At 37.4% G+C, this 18208-nt stretch overlaps 2 protein-coding genes across 5 annotated transcripts; both read right to left on the bottom strand.

The window, feature by feature from the left end:
• Positions 1-3570: 3570 nt before the first annotated feature.
• Positions 3571-5191, bottom strand: LOC137729776 (leucine-rich repeat receptor protein kinase EMS1-like). Its single transcript, XM_068468800.1, has one exon. The coding sequence runs from the start codon at positions 4852-4854 to the stop codon at positions 3721-3723; it is 1134 nt and encodes a 377-aa protein (XP_068324901.1). The 5' UTR covers positions 4855-5191; the 3' UTR covers positions 3571-3720.
• A 1183-nt stretch (positions 5192-6374) lies between these two features.
• On the bottom strand, positions 6375-17757 carry LOC137727787 (histone-lysine N-methyltransferase ASHH1-like). Of its 4 annotated transcripts, XM_068466603.1 has the most exons (14): positions 17543-17757; positions 16857-17013; positions 16026-16112; positions 15625-15709; positions 15456-15549; positions 15117-15315; positions 13364-13441; positions 13119-13196; positions 11848-13025; positions 11026-11743; positions 10481-10951; positions 10247-10399; positions 9120-9154; positions 7414-7514 (listed from the first exon to the last, which is right to left on the bottom strand). In XM_068466603.1, exons 1-12 carry the CDS (start codon positions 17686-17688, stop codon positions 10256-10258), a joined length of 3435 nt encoding a protein of 1144 aa, XP_068322704.1. In that variant the 5' UTR covers positions 17689-17757; the 3' UTR covers positions 7414-7514; positions 9120-9154; positions 10247-10255. The 4 variants fall into 4 exon arrangements, with proteins under 4 accessions (XP_068322706.1, XP_068322704.1, XP_068322703.1 ...); XM_068466602.1 differs by lacking the exons at positions 7414-7514; positions 9120-9154 and having other exon boundaries at positions 9898-10399; XM_068466605.1 differs by lacking the exons at positions 10247-10399; positions 10481-10951; positions 11026-11743; ... (1 more) ...; positions 13119-13196; positions 13364-13441 and adding an exon at positions 6375-6831 and having other exon boundaries at positions 7055-7514.
• Positions 17758-18208: the final 451 nt, after the last annotated feature.

The following is an 18208-nucleotide window of genomic DNA, read 5'->3' as shown; positions in this document are numbered from 1 at the left end:
CGACACTGCATCAAACGCTTCACTAAGTTAGTCCAGCTTAGTCTAATCTAAGAGTCCAGCTTAGTCCCTGCAGCTAGTCCAGTCCGGAACAGTCTGATGCAACAAACGCACCCTAAATCCCTTTATCTTAATGCACTATTTACCGCTATTTAATATTATGGTCTGATGGTATCCTATTCGCTTAGAAGTGAGAGGTCTTAGGTTCGACTCTCATTGATGGCGGATTCGATACCAAATTATGCTGCTCATTGTGTGGCTTAGCTGAACTCCTTCTTCCTCTAATGTAAAAATATCGATGTACTAAAAAAAAAAAAATGCACCATTTTCCAGTATACCTAACAAACTCAATCAACTTACCTCAAGTACTATGCTAAAGAACTACCATATTGACCTCATAGCGATTATAGCGAGACTAACTAACTAGTCTGTGGGGTTGGATATTATCTTTTGTTACCGGAAAAACATAATACCTATATTTTTTTTTTTTTTGCGATTTGAGAGTCGCAGTTCAAATGATTTTTGCTAGAAAAGAGTGGCTTTTGTTTACTAGCTTCCAATAGAAGTGGAGAAACTTGATATGTGGGATTTGTCGAGGGTGGGCTTCTGTTTCCGGCTCCTAAGATGATGTTGTAAAACATGTGTGTCCAATAGGGCTGGGTTCGGTTCTAATCGGTTCGGTTTTTTCTCAAAACCGAAACCGAACCGAAATTTCGGTTCGGTTCAATTTTTTTTCGGTTTTTTTCGGTTCGGTTTTTTTTCGGTTCGGTTTTTCTCGGTTCGGTTTCGGTTTTTTTCGGTTTTTTTTTTTTTTTTTTCTCCCTCCAAAATTATTTAAAAAAAAAAAAGGAAATATGAAAGTTCACATTCATATTAAGAGGCCAGGCGGAATGAAAAATAAGGAGGAGGAGGGTTAGGGTTATAGTTAAGGGTTTTGTTAAAAAGATTAAAAAATTAAAAATAATCTCACAAATCCTGGAGGCATGAGGGTTCGAACCCATGCCTCCATGCTTGTAAAGTTTCACTGAAACCAACTTGGCAACAAGTTCTGTTTTGTTATGATTGTATGACTAAACTATTTATAAATATTCAAAAAAATTATATATATACATATATATATATATCGGTTCGGTTCGGTTTCCGAGCCTCAAAAACCGAAACCGAACTGGTCAGATTCGGTTCGGTTCGGTTTGCCAATTTCGGTTCGGTTTTTTTTTTGTTCGGTTTTTTTCGGCCTCGGTCCGGTTCGGTTTTCGGTTTTTTGAACCCACCCCTAGTGTCCAAGGTTGGTTATCTTATGCTGTGTTGGAGAATAGAACCGCATATAGGAAATATATTAAAATAATACATAATTAATATATGGAGTTTTTATTTTAAATATTATTAGGGGTTTTTGTGATAAAATTCAACATTAGAGATGGGCAAAATATTCCCGGATATGGGTAACCATGGTTACCCTCCCATTTAAAATTCACGGTTACGGATGTCCGTTTAAACAAATAAACGGTTATGGGTATAATCGTTTACCAGTGAAATTTAAATAGGTGATTATGAGTATTATCTAGGGTTATAAACGGGTATCCGTTTAACCATTTATTGGTTCAAATGAACATTTTACCCTTTCCTTCACTTGCTTAAATCTCTTTCATTATAATTCTGATTCATGAATGGTTTTCGCCTATGCTTTCGCGGAATCAAGCTCTATCCAAATATACTTAGTGTGATCCCGAAAGGTCACATGATTTGATAAAACTTAGAGGATCAGATGGAAAACGAAACTCGATTCTCTTGTTAATGGAAATGCTGTGAGAGTTAGTGGCTTCCAACGGAGCCAAATGACTTGATCAGAGCTTTACTTGAATAAGGGCATGAAACATGGTTATTACAATCCAGACTGCACGCCAGGCCAATAGCGTTTGATTTCTTACTGATTCACTTTTCTTAAGTAACTTGCAGCATACCCTACAAATTCACGGCATTCCCTTCTTATTCCAATAAGTTGTGAGGTATAAGGTGCAAATTGTAGGGCACATATAAAATTCCCTTCAATTGATCTTCACAGAAAAGGGCAAATAAGTTTTGTAAGGCTTAAGGGGATTGTTTAAAGAAAAAAAAGTTAACTTGCATTAATTAATAAGAAACTTGAATTGATTGGACCGAGCAAAAAGGTGCATGTAGTTGCAAATATCTCTAAACTATAATTTCAATTATTGGAATGGTATGAGAACTTAAAAATTGAAACACCTATAAATGGGTTAAAAAAAACGTGCAGATAGGTAAAAAAATGGTACATGGGTAAAAATGGTAAATGGTTAAAAACTGGTAAATGGATAAACAGGTATGCAGTTACAGTTAAATGGGTACGTAATTATGGGTATGAGTATAATTATTTATGCAATTTCCCAACGGGTAAACAGTTATGCGGGTAAGGACTTAAACGGTTATAGGTAAATAACCGCGGTTACCCACCTGCCATAACTGTTGCCCATTTCTACCCAACATCTAGATGGTTAAGTTCAGATAATATCAGTGATGTTGATAGTGCATCTTGTTAAGCCTATAAAGTTTAAGGACAATTAATGAAAATGGCTTGAAAACTTTGAGCTTTAATGATAAGAACAAAATAAAGGGGAAAGTGAATAGTACTAGGATTAACTTTTTAGTGTAAAATGTGGTTTTTTGTTAAAGTGAATAGTCCCGAAAGTTTTTCGTTAAAATTCCCAAAAGTTTATCATGCTACAGCTCAAGGTAGCGAATATGAAGTTCCGGCCTACTCACTTAAAGCGAGACTTGATATTATGGAATTATTTCAAACTACAACAATAATTAAACAACACACAACTTAACTCGACAAGATTCATGCTTATTGATATCTCGAGTATATACTCCCATTGGAAATAGATTGGACTAACGCTGCTCGGTTTTATTCGTTCTCTAGGGTTAGGGAGTTCTTTTCTTTTTGCAACACCTAGTTGGTAATATCATGATGTTAATTGCTCACATCATTTGGTTTAGACAATTTAGTTTAAAATTTTAGTCTTCCTAACATTACCTTATAGTATTCTTCTTCCCTTTCTTGTGCGGCATAAATTAATTCTCGTCCAAAAACAATCTTAACCAATTTATGAGTTCAACCAAAAGCACGACGATCATGTTTTTATATATTACTATAAACAATATTTTATACTAATCTATAATAAATGGGAGGGAATGAGTTTAAGCCCGGAAGATAATAAGTTGAAGAGAGACTTTAATCATCAAAGTAACCCACCATTTATAGCATGAAAATCACATTCGATATAAACGATCTTCGAAGGAAGTTACATACCATACAACATAATTATTATAATTATAAAAGGATCCTCTCATCCTTGAGTTGGGATCTTGGCATCACCATTCATAAAAGGACTTGTAAACAAAAACAGTAATTTTATTTGGACACACAAAACTAAAATTCTTTATTAGAGATCACCTCAACCATTATATACGAGAGACTCACTTGTATTAAAGAATTTGTCGTGTCAGTTTTACGTGCCTAAATACAATCTTGAGATAGAAATGACACAATTTAAGTAATAATTCTCCTACTTGTGACATTCCATTGGTTATTTGGCTCAACATCACATTCACATCCCCTTTCATGAACGCTCCAAGCAACATTATTCAATATCCCATAAAATAAACAAACACTACTCAAAACAACAAAAAATGTACTGAAAATATTCATGTCGAAATTTGGTCCAACATTTCAATGACTTCTTTCATGGCGGGCCTATCTCTTGAAATCTCACGAGCACATATAGTAGCAATGTTAAAATACTCCTTCACTTCTCCTTCATCCAAATCCTCATTCGAAATGCTTGAATCCACCATTTCCATTTGCCGATTTTGTTCCACCATTTCCCTAGCCCATTCCACCAACCCCATTTGGTTCCCCTCGTGCATCGTAGGCAAATTTGGCCGCCTCCCGGTCGCAACCTCCAACATTAAGATCCCAAAGCTAAACACGTCCGCCCTCACGGTGGCCACCGTTAACCCTTCCTTGTATTCCGGGGGCATGTAACCCATCGTGCCGGCAAATTGCGTCGACACGTGAGACCGGGAGGAGTCCATACTTCTGGCCAGCCCAAAATCAGCAATATGGGCCTCAAAGTCTTTGTCCAACAACACATTGCTGGCCTTAATATCCCTATGAATAATGGGCTTTTCAAGCCCATGCAAATATGCCAACCCATTCGCCACTCCCCTAACGATCTTAATCCGCGTTTTCCAAGATAACGGTAATCTCAACCCCGGCCCGTCCTCATAACCGTCGCCGTCCGACGACCACGAGTCATTAAGCCAACGGTCGAGATTTCCCTTTGAAATAAACTCATAAATTAATATCCTGTCGGCGCCGGAGACGCAGTATCCTAAAATCTTGACGATGTTGGGGTGGCGGAGCTTACCTAGGGTTTCCATCTCGGCCTGAAATTCCCGAAACCCTTGGAACGCGTCGGGATCCAGCTTCTTGATCGCGACGGTGAGGCCGTCGGAGAGTTGGGCCTTGTAGACAAGGCCGAAGCCTCCGTCACCGACAACGAGATCGGCGGAGAAGTTCTTGGTGGCCTTGACGACTTCTTCCATGGAGAACTTGAGGCACGGATCGAAGGAGGTACTCTCGTCGACGATGATGGCGGAGAGGGCGACCGGGTTGCGGAGGGGACCGGCGGGGCGGGCGGGGCGGGCGGGGCGGGAGCTGGTGGATTTGGGTTTGCAGTCCTTGCAGACGAGGTAGACGGCGGCGAGGATGAGGGTTACGACGAAGAAGCCGCCGGTAGCTGCGAGGACGGCTTGGACAGGTTTGTCCATATACATTGAAATTGATCGGGAGAGGGGGGTATAACTAGCAAAAGAGGGGGTTTGGTGAGAGAGATATATGATCGATGTGGGGTAGGAGAAGGGGAGGAAGGGAGCAGGCTGCAATGGAAGAAACGGGGTTGCGTGGAAGGTGGGTTTGACTGAGTATGAATGAGGAGATTGCGAAGATCAGTAGGCGAGTCAAGGAAGATGAGTCAACGCCTACTTTGAAATCAATTTATTTGGCATACTTAGTAAAATACGTAATCAATATAATATAATATAATATAACATGTAATTACGTATTATTTGTCGTACTTTCTTATTTTTGTTTATTTAAATATTGGACGTGTTATATGCAAATTTACTAACCATGCTATTTAGACACTATGTTATTGTCTATGATGAAGGTATAACGTATACAACGGCATAAAGGTTACAAAGAGGGTCCCTACATATTCGAAAAACATACATGTCAAACATAAGTTTCGGCAAAAATACAACAAGAGTGATCTTTTTTTTTTTTTTTGACAAATGATAGCTAAGGGGTTAAATTGTTAGTTGTTAGGCAGAGGAGGATCGCTGGGGATCGAACCCGCATCATGACGTATAAACATAGTTGTTTTTTGTTACTACGCTAAAACGTTATCTGTTGTAATTAGGAATATTTTTAGAAGATACCAAATGTCTTGAAGAATTCTTCATGACAATTGGTATCTTTTCATTTCAAGAAAGGACATGCCAAGAAATTTGGATGTGTAGTGATAGGTATGAAAGGAAGAACGGTGACAGGGGTTGAATGCTATATTAAATTTGAGAAAGGGAGCGACACCTTATTTTTATTTTTCTGGAGTGTTACATGATTAATATATGTTGTCCTTATTAAAAAACGATAATTTTTATAAATTAAATGTCAAAGTATGTTTATTATAACTATATTTTCAAATAATTTTTTAATCCGCTGGCAATGATAATTAAATTTGAGAACTCGTCTATCATTTGAACAAAGAAAATAATTGGCGAATAATAATTCAAATGTGATTGTTGGCAAGAAAAAACCTTTGATTTGAAAAGTAATATGTGGAATAAAATGAGAATTCCTGATTAAAACACAACAAAACAAAAGCAAAAATATAAGAAGTCGAGAACGACCTACATTTTGCGCGGTACCTGCCAGAAATCGTGTGCAATGGTCAGGGACCCACGCGTCATTATGTGGGGCCAGGAGCAGTAGCTGGTCCACCTGCCCACGTACGCAAACAAAATCAGAGAAGCCTCAGAGAAACCGTTCCAACTTTATCAAAATCTAAATGTTCAGAAAAGTCCGTAATATCTCATACCCCGCAGCGTTGTAGAAGTTTCGAGGAAACAAATGTGAAGATACTCCTGCCACTTTGAACATCCAAATTCTTATGTAAACGAACAAAATGAATGCGTTATTCTAAACTGTTGTAGCCAACTAGCCTACCACAGAGGGCCTTAAGCCCGAAGAAAAGTCCGATGCAGTTCCGATGCGTCCGACTCCAAGAGATCGAGAGTAGGTAATAACAACCATAAGTCGGGTTGTCCGGAAGTAAAATGTAGCTTCATAATACGTAAATTGGTAACTTACAACGCCGAAAATGTAAAAATAGTACCCGAATCATAGTGTAAATCTGATGGTTGCGAAACAGAAGTAACGTTTATCGGTTTCAATTTTCAAACCAGTGATCGTGGTAAGAAAGATCAATTCTGCAAGTACTTAATCTCATTCTCGGTGTTGCCGTCAGAAGGTTCAGCTTGGCCAAACGGCCTTCGCGGAGTGCAGGCAATGCTTTTAACAATGGAAGAATAAAGGTCGAACTCCGCCTTGAGTTTCAAGCAGCAGGCTTCTATCCACTTCTCAGCTACACTGGTAGCTACACTGTCTTGGCTGTCCCTTTCATGTTCTTCAATGGCAGGTCGTATCTCATTGTAGAGAGATTCAAGATGAGTGGCAGCGTTGTTTTTCATCCGCTGCAAACGAAATTATAACGTGAACAATTTTGATAAATAGACCACTTCTAAGAGAGTGAAAAAATCATAATGTTAAATACTAAAACTGTACTTCAACAAAATATAAATAACGCAACTCCAGGAAGATAGTACAGGGTGTGACGCATAGATGCACATGTAAGGGCAAAGTTAACGGCGATATTTTAGTCCACCAAGTAGATCAATAAAAACTGAAAATAAATACCTCATAATTTAAAATTTCCTCTTGTGCTTCCTTTGATGCTAGAAGCGCAGCAACACACTTGGCGTCAACTTGCTTTTGTGCACCATGTTTCAACTTTCCATTATATTGTTTTGATCTTTTGTTTGACATGGACCCTGATCCAATGTGATAATTCCGACCTGCAGTATTACTGCGGATACGAGATATCATCGCATTCTTTTTTGAAATAGCCAGTTGATTGTTTTCTGAATAAAGTTTCCTCTCCTCGCTCACTTCTGTTTTTACCTCCATAACTACACCCTCCATTGGAACAGAATCAAGTGATTGCACAACAAGAGCAGTAGACTGAGGTTCAGAATCCACATTGACATTCACCATCATCTCGGCAACATCAAACTCTGAGGAGTTCACAGCCTTGAAGAGCCTAGACAAAGGCTCATCCTCTGCAGAATCGTACAGTGGAATTTTCTCAACTGAATATCTGTCACAAAGAGGCAGTTGTGTATATAACTTGAATACAAAAGGAAAGTCGTAAATCGAATGCACAATTCTTCAAAAAAATCTCTATATATGTACATGTGTGCGTAAGTGAATGTGGTATGTTTGAGAGATTTTTGTTTGATACTAAAGACATAGTCAAGATAAAACTGTCATAAAACCTGTACCTTTCAACTACATAGGCCACAAAAGGAAAAGGATAACCTAAGTCTTGTGTTAGAATAGTTCTGAAATTTAGCAAGATAACCAGTCCCACCATAGAAGTGGAAACTACTTGCGCTGATCCACTCATTTGATTCATGTATCTTACTGAACAAAAATGGTGATATTGTTCCTCTATCGATCAAGATTTTAGATTTTTGGGAAGCATCATGATCCTTCAATAAGAGTTTCTATTGTTTCAAATGAACGATTTGAAGACCTTTTGATACTTCAGAGTTGATTTCAATTCATAGATGTGGATCTCAGATCTATGAATGGGGATATTTCCAAACTCAAGTCTTCCACAAAACTCACAATTCTTTGAAGAGTTTTCTCTTTACCCTATTAGTTCAGTTAAGGTCTGAAACGGCCCAGGACTTCAGATCAAACTAGAATTATTTGTTTTTGTACGATGCACAAAATATACTTATTAAAGAAAAATAGGTATGTAAAGAAACGAAAAAGTTGCCCATCTATCAAAAGTATACAAAATCACAAACTATAGGATTACAGGAAAAGAACAAAAATATATAAAATATCAGGAGCCACCGACACGACACTGGCACATCAACAATGACAAGGCAAGTTTTAACAAATTAAAATACCACACGCCATGGATGCAGGAAGTGTATACTTTCTTTTATTGTTTTACAGTTTAGTTTCATCTTTATGCATACTTAGCTTGTAATTAATTCATCTAAAGTTAATAGTCAAAAAGTTCATTAAGGGAAAGTAAAACCAAAGCCCTAACTCCGTATTAAGTACTATAGCATAATAAATCCAACCCAATAATTAAAATTCAAAATGTAGCCACACTTAAGTGTTAGCTCTGTAAGTGTCATAAAAATATGAAAATAAAAATATAGAAATAAAAAAAATATAAGAATTAGTATTCACATGTAACATCCATAGGACATGGTTAACTAAGTCACCTTGTTGCTAAGTCTTGAATTTTATCCCTAGGCACCCACCCTTATTGTATAACATCTTTTTACAATTTCTTAAGAAACAAACTATATTTTCGCCTCAACTATCTCATCGAAGTGTTGGGAAAATGTCAATGGGGTGTTGGGTGGTTAAAAAATGCACACAGACCACATAGAAGAGCACTGTGATGTTGTCCAACAAACACAACTTCAAAGAAGTGTCGTTGCTAGATTACAATATATCAATGCCTATTATGCGAACTTGAGGAACTAAATCAATGGGAACAAAATTTCGAAGGACAATAACTAAAGTATAAATCTACAACTAATCAACAAGCAAGTGCATGCAGGGCCGACCAAAACATAGGCTAAGGACATGTTAAAGTAAGAAATTCATGCAACAATCACTTCTGCAGGAAGAAACTTTGAAGAGAAATGCATCCCAATGTATGGTACATTACCTGTCATCATCGTCTTCCCATAGGTAAGTATCCTCCTGTTTGTAAAAAAAGTTGCATAACACAGGTTAAAATATTTACCAAGAAGAACAATTTACTGAACAAAACAAAAATAACAGCAAAACGCACACCAGATGTTTCTATAAATACACAACACTAACTAATATCTTGAACAAATGCACAAAACAGCAAATGAACACTAGAAATCACATGAACACTCAATGCTAAATGCTAAGAACTTAGAAGAAATGAGATAAATAAATAAAATAAACATGCCCTACAAGATAAGTATGATAATACAAATAGGATTAAACAAAAACTACAAGAAACATAAAAAAAATGCAGACAGTATAGAGAAGCTAGTTTTTCTTGTATGCTGAGAATATGACTGAAAGAACTAGTGATGGAGGACCAACAAATAAATGTGGAGTTTTAAGGGATTTTCAGTTCTTCCCAATTTTGTTGATATGTGCACGACCAAGATACTAAGTGTATTGTTTGTATGTTGAGTTGTTGACATGTACAGTTAATTGATAAGAGTGGTGCACGAGTGTGTATAAAATCTGCTACTGTATACTTATGGAATTTATGTGTGTGTGTATAAAACCTACTACCGTATACTTATGGAATTTAGTCAGATGAGTGGTGTGTATGGGGAGTTGTGGCCCTTGCCTACACATTCACATTTGGGGCACCTAACAAGGTATTAGACTGATAACAGGATACTTGACGATTTTTGAGGCAGATGTATGTAAGTTTCTTGCTGTTTGAGACATGGTCGTATCATGATCTATCTCAGGCCAACCACTTGTTTGTCGTTGGATACCACAATTGTCAAATGCTGCCACTATGAATGATTTGTAGGATACAAGAGGTGCTGGATGCTTTCGTAACAGGCGACATCTAAGATGCCCTGTCCATACTATAAGGTTTAACACTTTACCACTAAGTATATATCAATGGAAATATTTGTTTCCATTATTTGTGTAGGTACTTTGGATCCTTATGGTGGGTTTTGAGAGCAACATCCACTTCATGGCATCTCCTTTCAGGGCGCATTTGTGCATAGACGTGATCAAACCTGACCATTCTAAGCATATTTTGAGAAAGTTTGGAGTCGTTACTTGCACCTGACCGAGTCAGATTTGATCACAGCTAACAAGAGATTTGAAGCGTAAAATACAACTAGTATACACAGTGTCCCATCCTTGTGCAGCTGGCGTATGATATCTGATCCAATCAGACGCAATGGGAGGTACAGGATGCCCCGGCCTTAAGAACACCTACAAGAAATATATGTAACATTAACCTAAATTGCCTATCTACAAATAAAATAGAACAGTCCATTATTATTGGTATCATACCTCCACACAATGACAATCATTCATAAAACCAATAGCAATTTGTCGACGCCTTGGCAAAGAAACTGGTGCTGACCGAAGTGGTAGGAAGGTAAGGCACTGAGTAGATGATAAGTGGAAAAGCACAACCTTATAGCATGATGCTATAAGATGACCCATGTCAGGCATCATCATCCATCTGTCAAATGGTGCTCTACCTTCATCAAAGAATGATAGTATCTGTGCTAACTCACGAACCCTGTCTGTGCTGCCATACAACTCGCCATAATGTGCAGAATATGAAGACAACTCAGTAAGCAGGTCATTACGAACTTGCAGGTACCCATTCTCACCCAATCCCACCAAATCAGCAACTGCCCTAAACCCGCAGTGACCATCATGACGTACATCCTTGACTTGCTGAACGAAGGGCCTCAATCCAATTGGGAACGCATCAATATACGAAATACCTTTCATTGATAATGTCCGGTAAACCTGCATGAATATGAACCTTATGTATAAATGGGTAACTATATGATATTCAATTTAGTAATTGGTATCTTTATTACCTCCTTGGTTCGCTCCGTTTGCTCATGTTTAAAATTTTGCTGATCATCCATTGCACTAGGTGAGTGACTATACACAGATGCAGATTTCAACTCAAATGCATATGGGTCCTGTTGAGTTGACATATCAATTTTCTCCCTCAGTTGACCTCGTAATCTGGACTTGACTCCTGGTTCAACAAGACTAGTTGTGTAGGGTGCTACAAGTTCTCTCACTCTTTTCCTGAGCATCAACCTATTTTCTGCATTTGCCTCCAGAAAGTATCGTTGAAGCAACTCCAACTCAGGAAACTCATTCACATCCATAGATTCCTGAGCAGAACTCGGAGGTAGTATATCAAGTTTAGTCCAATGGGGGTCAAGCGACTCAAGAGGAATTGGCCGACACTCCCTCTTGTATTTCACAATCTCGTGGGCACAAGGTAGACCATGCGTTCTGGGTATGACACAACCACATCCTAAACCACCAGCACCAATTGAGATGGCTAGTTTGGACTGAGATAACACCTTCTCCAATGCAAACATAGATACAACTCCTCTCAAATATTTGAATTCTGAAGACTTGAAGCTTTGTTGTGTGACCGTCAAACACTTGTCAAAAGATATCTTTATGTCAGTGTGCTGTAACTCAATAAGAGAGTGTATACTCTCAAAAGAACCCTCAAAATTCCCCTGGCTCATACCAAGCTCCCTCTTAAGCTTGGTATGTACACCCTCGGCCCTATTAAAACATAAAAAAATGCAAACAAGTTAACACAAAGTTACAAACTTCATATTAAACCAATAATGTAATATTGTGTGAGTAATATAACCTCATGAAATTACCTGTTTGATGTTACATTACCAAAATGCATGATCATGTCTGTCCAAGCCGACACAAATCTGTCCTTGAAAGGATTCAACCATGTGTTTGTAACATACTCAATGACCTCAGCGTACATACTAAATTCTCTCTGTAACACTGCTAGATCCCGTAAGTAATCATTTTCTGTAGAAGAGCTCACAAGTACGTTCCACTTCATAATAAATCTATCACACCTTTCCTTGGACTCAAACAAGTTTTTGCATTTTGCCAACACATGCTTATTAATATGCCATTTACATAAAAGATTTTTAGCTGTAGGGAATACTACCTCAATGGCTCTCATCAATGGCAAATCCATGTCTGTGACAATTACATTTGGCATTGGACACTCCACCATGACACCACGCAATTTACTTAATGCCCATATATAGTTGTCTTCTTTTTCAGAATCCAAAAAGACAAATGCAACTGAGAATGTAATATCAGTGGATGTGACGCCTACAACCTCTAGTAAGGGATAATGGTACCTATTGGTCTTATACGTGCAATCTATCATCAAAATGGTTGGAAATGCACGTAACAACTCCAAACTCACAGGGTGCGCCCAGAACAAGTCCTGCACACTATCTGACATAGGGCACCTCCTATGCCACTCGACATAGTCATGCTCATTCAACTTACATAACAGTTGTTGCATTTGAGACCTCCCTGCCTTCTCTTTAACTCTTTGCCTTTGGCGTGCATTATAGATCGTCCTTATGGTTGTAGCATTGAGTTCATCCCTTTGCTTCAATGTGCTCAGGATTTCTTTGGGTCGTACTAAACTCTTTGACAAGTCTATCAAGAGTGAAGTCTCCTGCTCAGATAACCTCCCTGCATATGATCGCCCATCAGGATACTCGGTGGATGCATGGTTATGCACTCCACATACAACCTTTAGCATCCATCCGTCCCCATTCGCTGACTTCTCCCCTTTCAATGTGAAAGGACACCCACACTTCTTTGTGCCTGTCCCACGTCTTTTTTTTGCAGCCCTAGTTTTCTTCTCCTTAAATCTTCCACCCCTCTCGCAACCTAATGTAACTCTTGGTTTTGTACTCTTACTACCCATATCAGATCGTATTGTCACAATAACAAACCCATTTCGCTTTCCAGCCTCACGAGCCCACTGCATCAAGGACTCTCTAGTCTTGAATATCTACAAAACAAAAGAAAACTAGCATGTAAGTACCCAAAATATCCATATGGCTCTTATTGGGACCAAAGCTATTTTAACGATGAAGTTAGTTACCACATAAGTTGTAAATTCACTTGTGAAATCCATTACACAGTCTGAGCTAACCCCACTATCTCGGGCAGAATTGTCGTCCTGCATTCTCAAAAACAAGTTTGAATAAAGAACATGTCACAAGAGGAGCCAAAGTCACTGAGGGAAGCGCTTCCATGTTGGTGCAAGAAATATTTTGACCAAACCCAAAGCTAGTGAAGCAGTCTCATAATGAAGTCCATTATCAATTTAAAGATAGAGTTGGTAACCTCATTAGTTGTAAATTCACTTGTGTAGTCTGTTGCACATTCTGAGCCAACCCCACTACATCGAGAAGAAGTTTCGCCCTGCATTAGAGAAAACAAGTTTAGATAAAGAATTTGGTCAGTGTTCTGTATCAGAGATTCAGAATACAGCACATAGAGAGAATTGCGTGGCTAAACTGGCTCCACTTTCATGTTGGTGTGCAGCCATTTCTGGTTACACTCCAAATGTGCTCTGCAGCAATATCTGGCTACATTTAATGAATTGTTGTTCGGCCACATATAACTGCACAGTACATTTAGTGCTCAGCTCTGAGTAGCCAAACAAAACATAAGCCCAGTGTTTAGTAACCAAAGGGACAAAATGAGCTCAACTAATTTGGCATATAACATACCTTTCCATTCTCACTGACTTGTCATAAATGATGATTTGATGCTCCATTGACCAAGAAAACTCAATATGGGTGGTATTATGTGATTGGGGTTTATGGAGTGAGGAAGGGCTGATTTTGAAGATTGTGATAGGTAGGGTTATTGTTATAATTGGATCGTAGGGTAGGTATAAGCTTGAGTGAATATGGTTGAGTAACTGGAAAACATTTTAGATGTGAATTAAGTTGTTTTAAGTCATTTTCCAAAGGTTACAATGGTCATTAAGAAGAACTATTAAAGCTCAAAGCGCACTGATCAGGCCTAAAACCACAAATTTGGCAATCCCATTTTCAGTCCCTATATCTCAACATGTTAAAAACAACCCAATTTGGTACCAGAAACCCAATAACCGGCCCATGATACACCATAAATATATATTTTTCAGGTTGTTAGTAGTCTCACTGAGGAAGAAAAGGAGATGAAACCAGAGATTTCTCTCCTGCCAAACACCACAACGTTTACGAATTTTCTGAATTAAGAGCATAATTGAAATACCGTGAACTCTAAAAACCCTTTTTGCAAGAATAAAAACCTCTAGAAGAACAAAAATTTGAAATGGCAACCGTTCAACAATTCAACTCCCAACTGATGATGGAGATGCTGCCATATAGTAACCATTCAAATTTTGCGTTGCATGCTTCTTAGGGGGTCAATTGGCTGCGTAACGGCGTGCAGGGTATGAATGATAGAGACTTGGGGTTCTATTCCCTAGGGTTTTAAAAAAATAAATAATATAAATAAAACCCATACCAAAAGAATTCATTTTTCTTAATTATCTTAAGAAGTGTGAGTTTGCTACACCACACTTTTTAGAAATTTCACAAAACACTTGTATGCCCTAAGAAACTTTCAGGGTGACTAGGTGAGGAATGCCTAAGTTTTTATTTCTTTACACTAATTGATACAATGCCTCTAAACTAAGCGTCAGACATATGCCCCATAAAAGTTTATAGGACAATTGCAAACTGATGGACAATGAAAAAACCTAAAACCATTTTATAAGTATAATATATGTATTTATGATCCTGGAAAGTTGAAAGCTTCAGAGAGGTTATGCAATGAATTTCAAAGAACAATGGGCCCATGCCTAGAGAAAAAGAAACTGAAAAGATTAAAATAAAATGTAACCAGAAAGATTGAGGAACTTGCATTATGCATCGCAGTCAAGATTTTAATTTTCATTATCCAGATAATTTTATAATAAGAAATAGATAACGTGCAGCTATGGAGATATCAGCCACCTACAGCACACACTCAAAACAACTGCTATTTCATCTTTAATATCTAAAATGAAACTTGTATCCAGAATTGTAAATCAATAAATTACCTGAAAACCACGAGACTTTGCCCCAAGAAATCCTGAACAGCTAGAAGCACCACAGAGGCAGCGAACCTTAGCTCCCCCATACCATTCAAAATTGTAGTCATATGCCAACTCAGTTCCAGCCAATATATCTTGCTTTGCAAATATTCCAACCCTAATTTCCCCCAACACATTCCATTTTCTTGTCTCACAATTTGGTTGGCTGAAAACATTAACGTATAATAACTCAATCTCAACTTGGGGCAAGTAAAATAAAAGTAAAAGATAACAGCTAGTTAGTCTAAATATATACTAGACTAACATACTAAACTTTCCCACAAAGATTTGCCTGATGAGGCTCACCATGAATGATTTATAAATCGAGCAACACTTCCCTTTTCAGTGGCATCAATAGATTCAGAAGCATTGAGAGAAATAATGAATGCATCTCTGAGACCTACATCAATGCACAAATTGAACTCAGTTTCAATAAAGTAATACAAACATATATTTGGTAAGCCTATTAAATCACCTTGGATTTCATAAGTGTGAGATCTTTGCTTTGCTTCTTTCCATGTTATCACTTCCCCACAGTACTCAATAATAAATTGCCCTGCCTGCATTGTATAAAACAAATCAAATAGCTTACAAGAAATTACAGATTCACTCAAAAGATAAAACTATAAAGAGCTCATAGACTTATAAAGCTTCAATGTTCTCAGTTGAGTCAAAAACAAAAGTTCCGAAGATAAATAACATACCAAGATGCACTATACAGTTCAAATGTTTCAAAAGAAACAGCAACTAGAAACTTGCCTAAAACTCAGTAATATGTATATAATTATTCAAGTAAATAACTGAATAGAAAAGAACCCAGGTAAAGAGAAATCAGTATACAATTGTAATAAATCAATACAAACTAGTAGGCTTTACCTTTATATTCTCATTAGCTAAAAGACCCCAACCACAACCTTCTGTTTTAAACAACTTTGTCTTGGCATATTCACATTTCTGAAATCTCTGTTGACAGTAAACAAATGAGGTATCAGAAATGAATAAAAGCAATTTCATAGTATTTGAACAGGGTACTGAAGATTCAAATTATCTTAAACTCATTCTAAGTACATCACTATCCCAATATTTTCAAGAAAAGGAAAAGGTGTTTTAGATAATTTATTAGACGGTTGAAAACAGCATAACGAACGTTTGAAAAACAAAATAGAGTTACAGATGCAACTATGAAAGACAAACATTGAAGAGTGGTGCCATTGCCAACCCCATCTAGTTCTCCCTGCCCACCTTTAACTAAGTTTTTTGGTTACAAATAGTACGATGTCGCTATCAAAGATAAACTTTCCTTGTATTTGGCAACAAATTCTCACCTCCAGCAGTAACCGTGGTCTTACCACCATATTTACTCTTTTTGTGAAGAATTGAAACATTTGATGGATGAAAATCGGTTAGGATCAATACTGCTAAAACCAATATGCTGATAAACATTACATGAGGATAATATGAATTGGCAAATACGAAAGAGAATTGGAAATAGAATAAATAAAATACAGATTGGTTAAGTAGTATAATCTTCTACAATCACAATGTACAAAGTTCTGAATTATACTTGGCGATGTCATGAAGGCTTACGTATAAACAGAAAAAGACAAATATGAAGAAATAACATGCAAGCTATCAGATCCATATTCACAAACCCATGAGCAGGAGGAGCGAGAGAAGACACACACAGAGGAAAAAATAAAAATTTACCTGATTCTTGCAATAGACACCGCAAGGGCAATGCCCAGGAGTGCATTCTGTGTTGGTTATTACATTCAAACACCTCTCCCCACATGCACTTTCAGGATCATTTTCATCATACTTGCATTCACATATAGCAATATCTTCCTCCGCCAGTGTCTTATGTCTGCAAAAAATAAAACAAATAGAAGAGAAGAAACCCTTGTTATATAATTTTAAATTTTCAATGCAAGTATTTATGATATGACCTGCAACTTCACCACCACCACCACCCAAAACAAGAAAACCATGTAATGGAGTCTGCAAGAAAGTCGAGAAATTGAGAAAATAACAAACTGCAAGCTTTCCTTGAGCAGGTTAGCAGGTGTATCTGAGCCATGGCAACACAAGATAATATTTTCAATTAAGAAAATAACTGCATATCATATATCTTACACCCTAAACCCCAAAACCTCATATTTTAGATTCAAAACCAAATGAAATAGCCCATCAATCCTCCCAACAGCATAATTTTCCGATCCCGTATTTAAAAAAACTTAACAAACCCCAAAATTTACAAGCAAAGACAACAAATTGAGAAACCCAGATAACAGATTGGCAATTCATCAACCAATGCAGTTCGATTTCCATAAACCGAATTGCACAATCTCATGCCGAAGCTAAAAACTAACAGTGAGACAGTGATTGTAACTTACCTTCTATGCAAGAACTCGTTTTGCTCAATGTGGGTGTACCGCGGCTCTTCTCCAGTACGCTGTTCCGTCAGGCAGAGCAGCTGACGCGCACAGTGTTCTTCAATCTGGTCAATTTCACAGTGTGTATGATCTGCCTCTGAATCCATTCTTTCCGGTCGCTTGGTTTATGCTCGAGACACTGTTTTGTGCCCTTCTCTCTCTCTCTCTCTTCTCTCTCTCTCGGGGGTACCCAACTCTTTTAAAGGGTAACCATTCAACTATAATGCTATTATTAAAAAAGAAAATACTAAAGTGACAAAAACAACTTACAATAACACAAAATATTATTTTTGAGATTGAAATTCTGAAAAATAATGATCCAAGGTTTTTTTTCTTTCATATCAATGGAATACCATTTTTTTTTTCTTCTTGAACCTACCTGATAAATTTATAAAAATAAAAAAATTAGTTGAATAAAAAGTAGTATAGTACAATTTTGTAGATAAAAAAACTCAACTCGTCTGTTTCAACTACGTCAATCTCTATAGTTTTTGTAGGGGTAATGCTATCTATACACCTAGTTTTACTTCTCATACATTTTTCTTAATTTTCTGTCATCGGATCGAATGAATTAAAAAATATCAATGACAAAACAGTAATAAGAGTGTGTTGGAGATAAAAATAGGT

Source organism: Pyrus communis, chromosome 3, assembly GCF_963583255.1.
Source record: "Pyrus communis chromosome 3, drPyrComm1.1, whole genome shotgun sequence".
Lineage (NCBI taxonomy): Eukaryota > Viridiplantae > Streptophyta > Magnoliopsida > Rosales > Rosaceae > Pyrus > Pyrus communis.
Note: the sequence above shows the minus strand (reverse complement) of the source record. Positions and strands in the feature narration are given on the sequence as shown.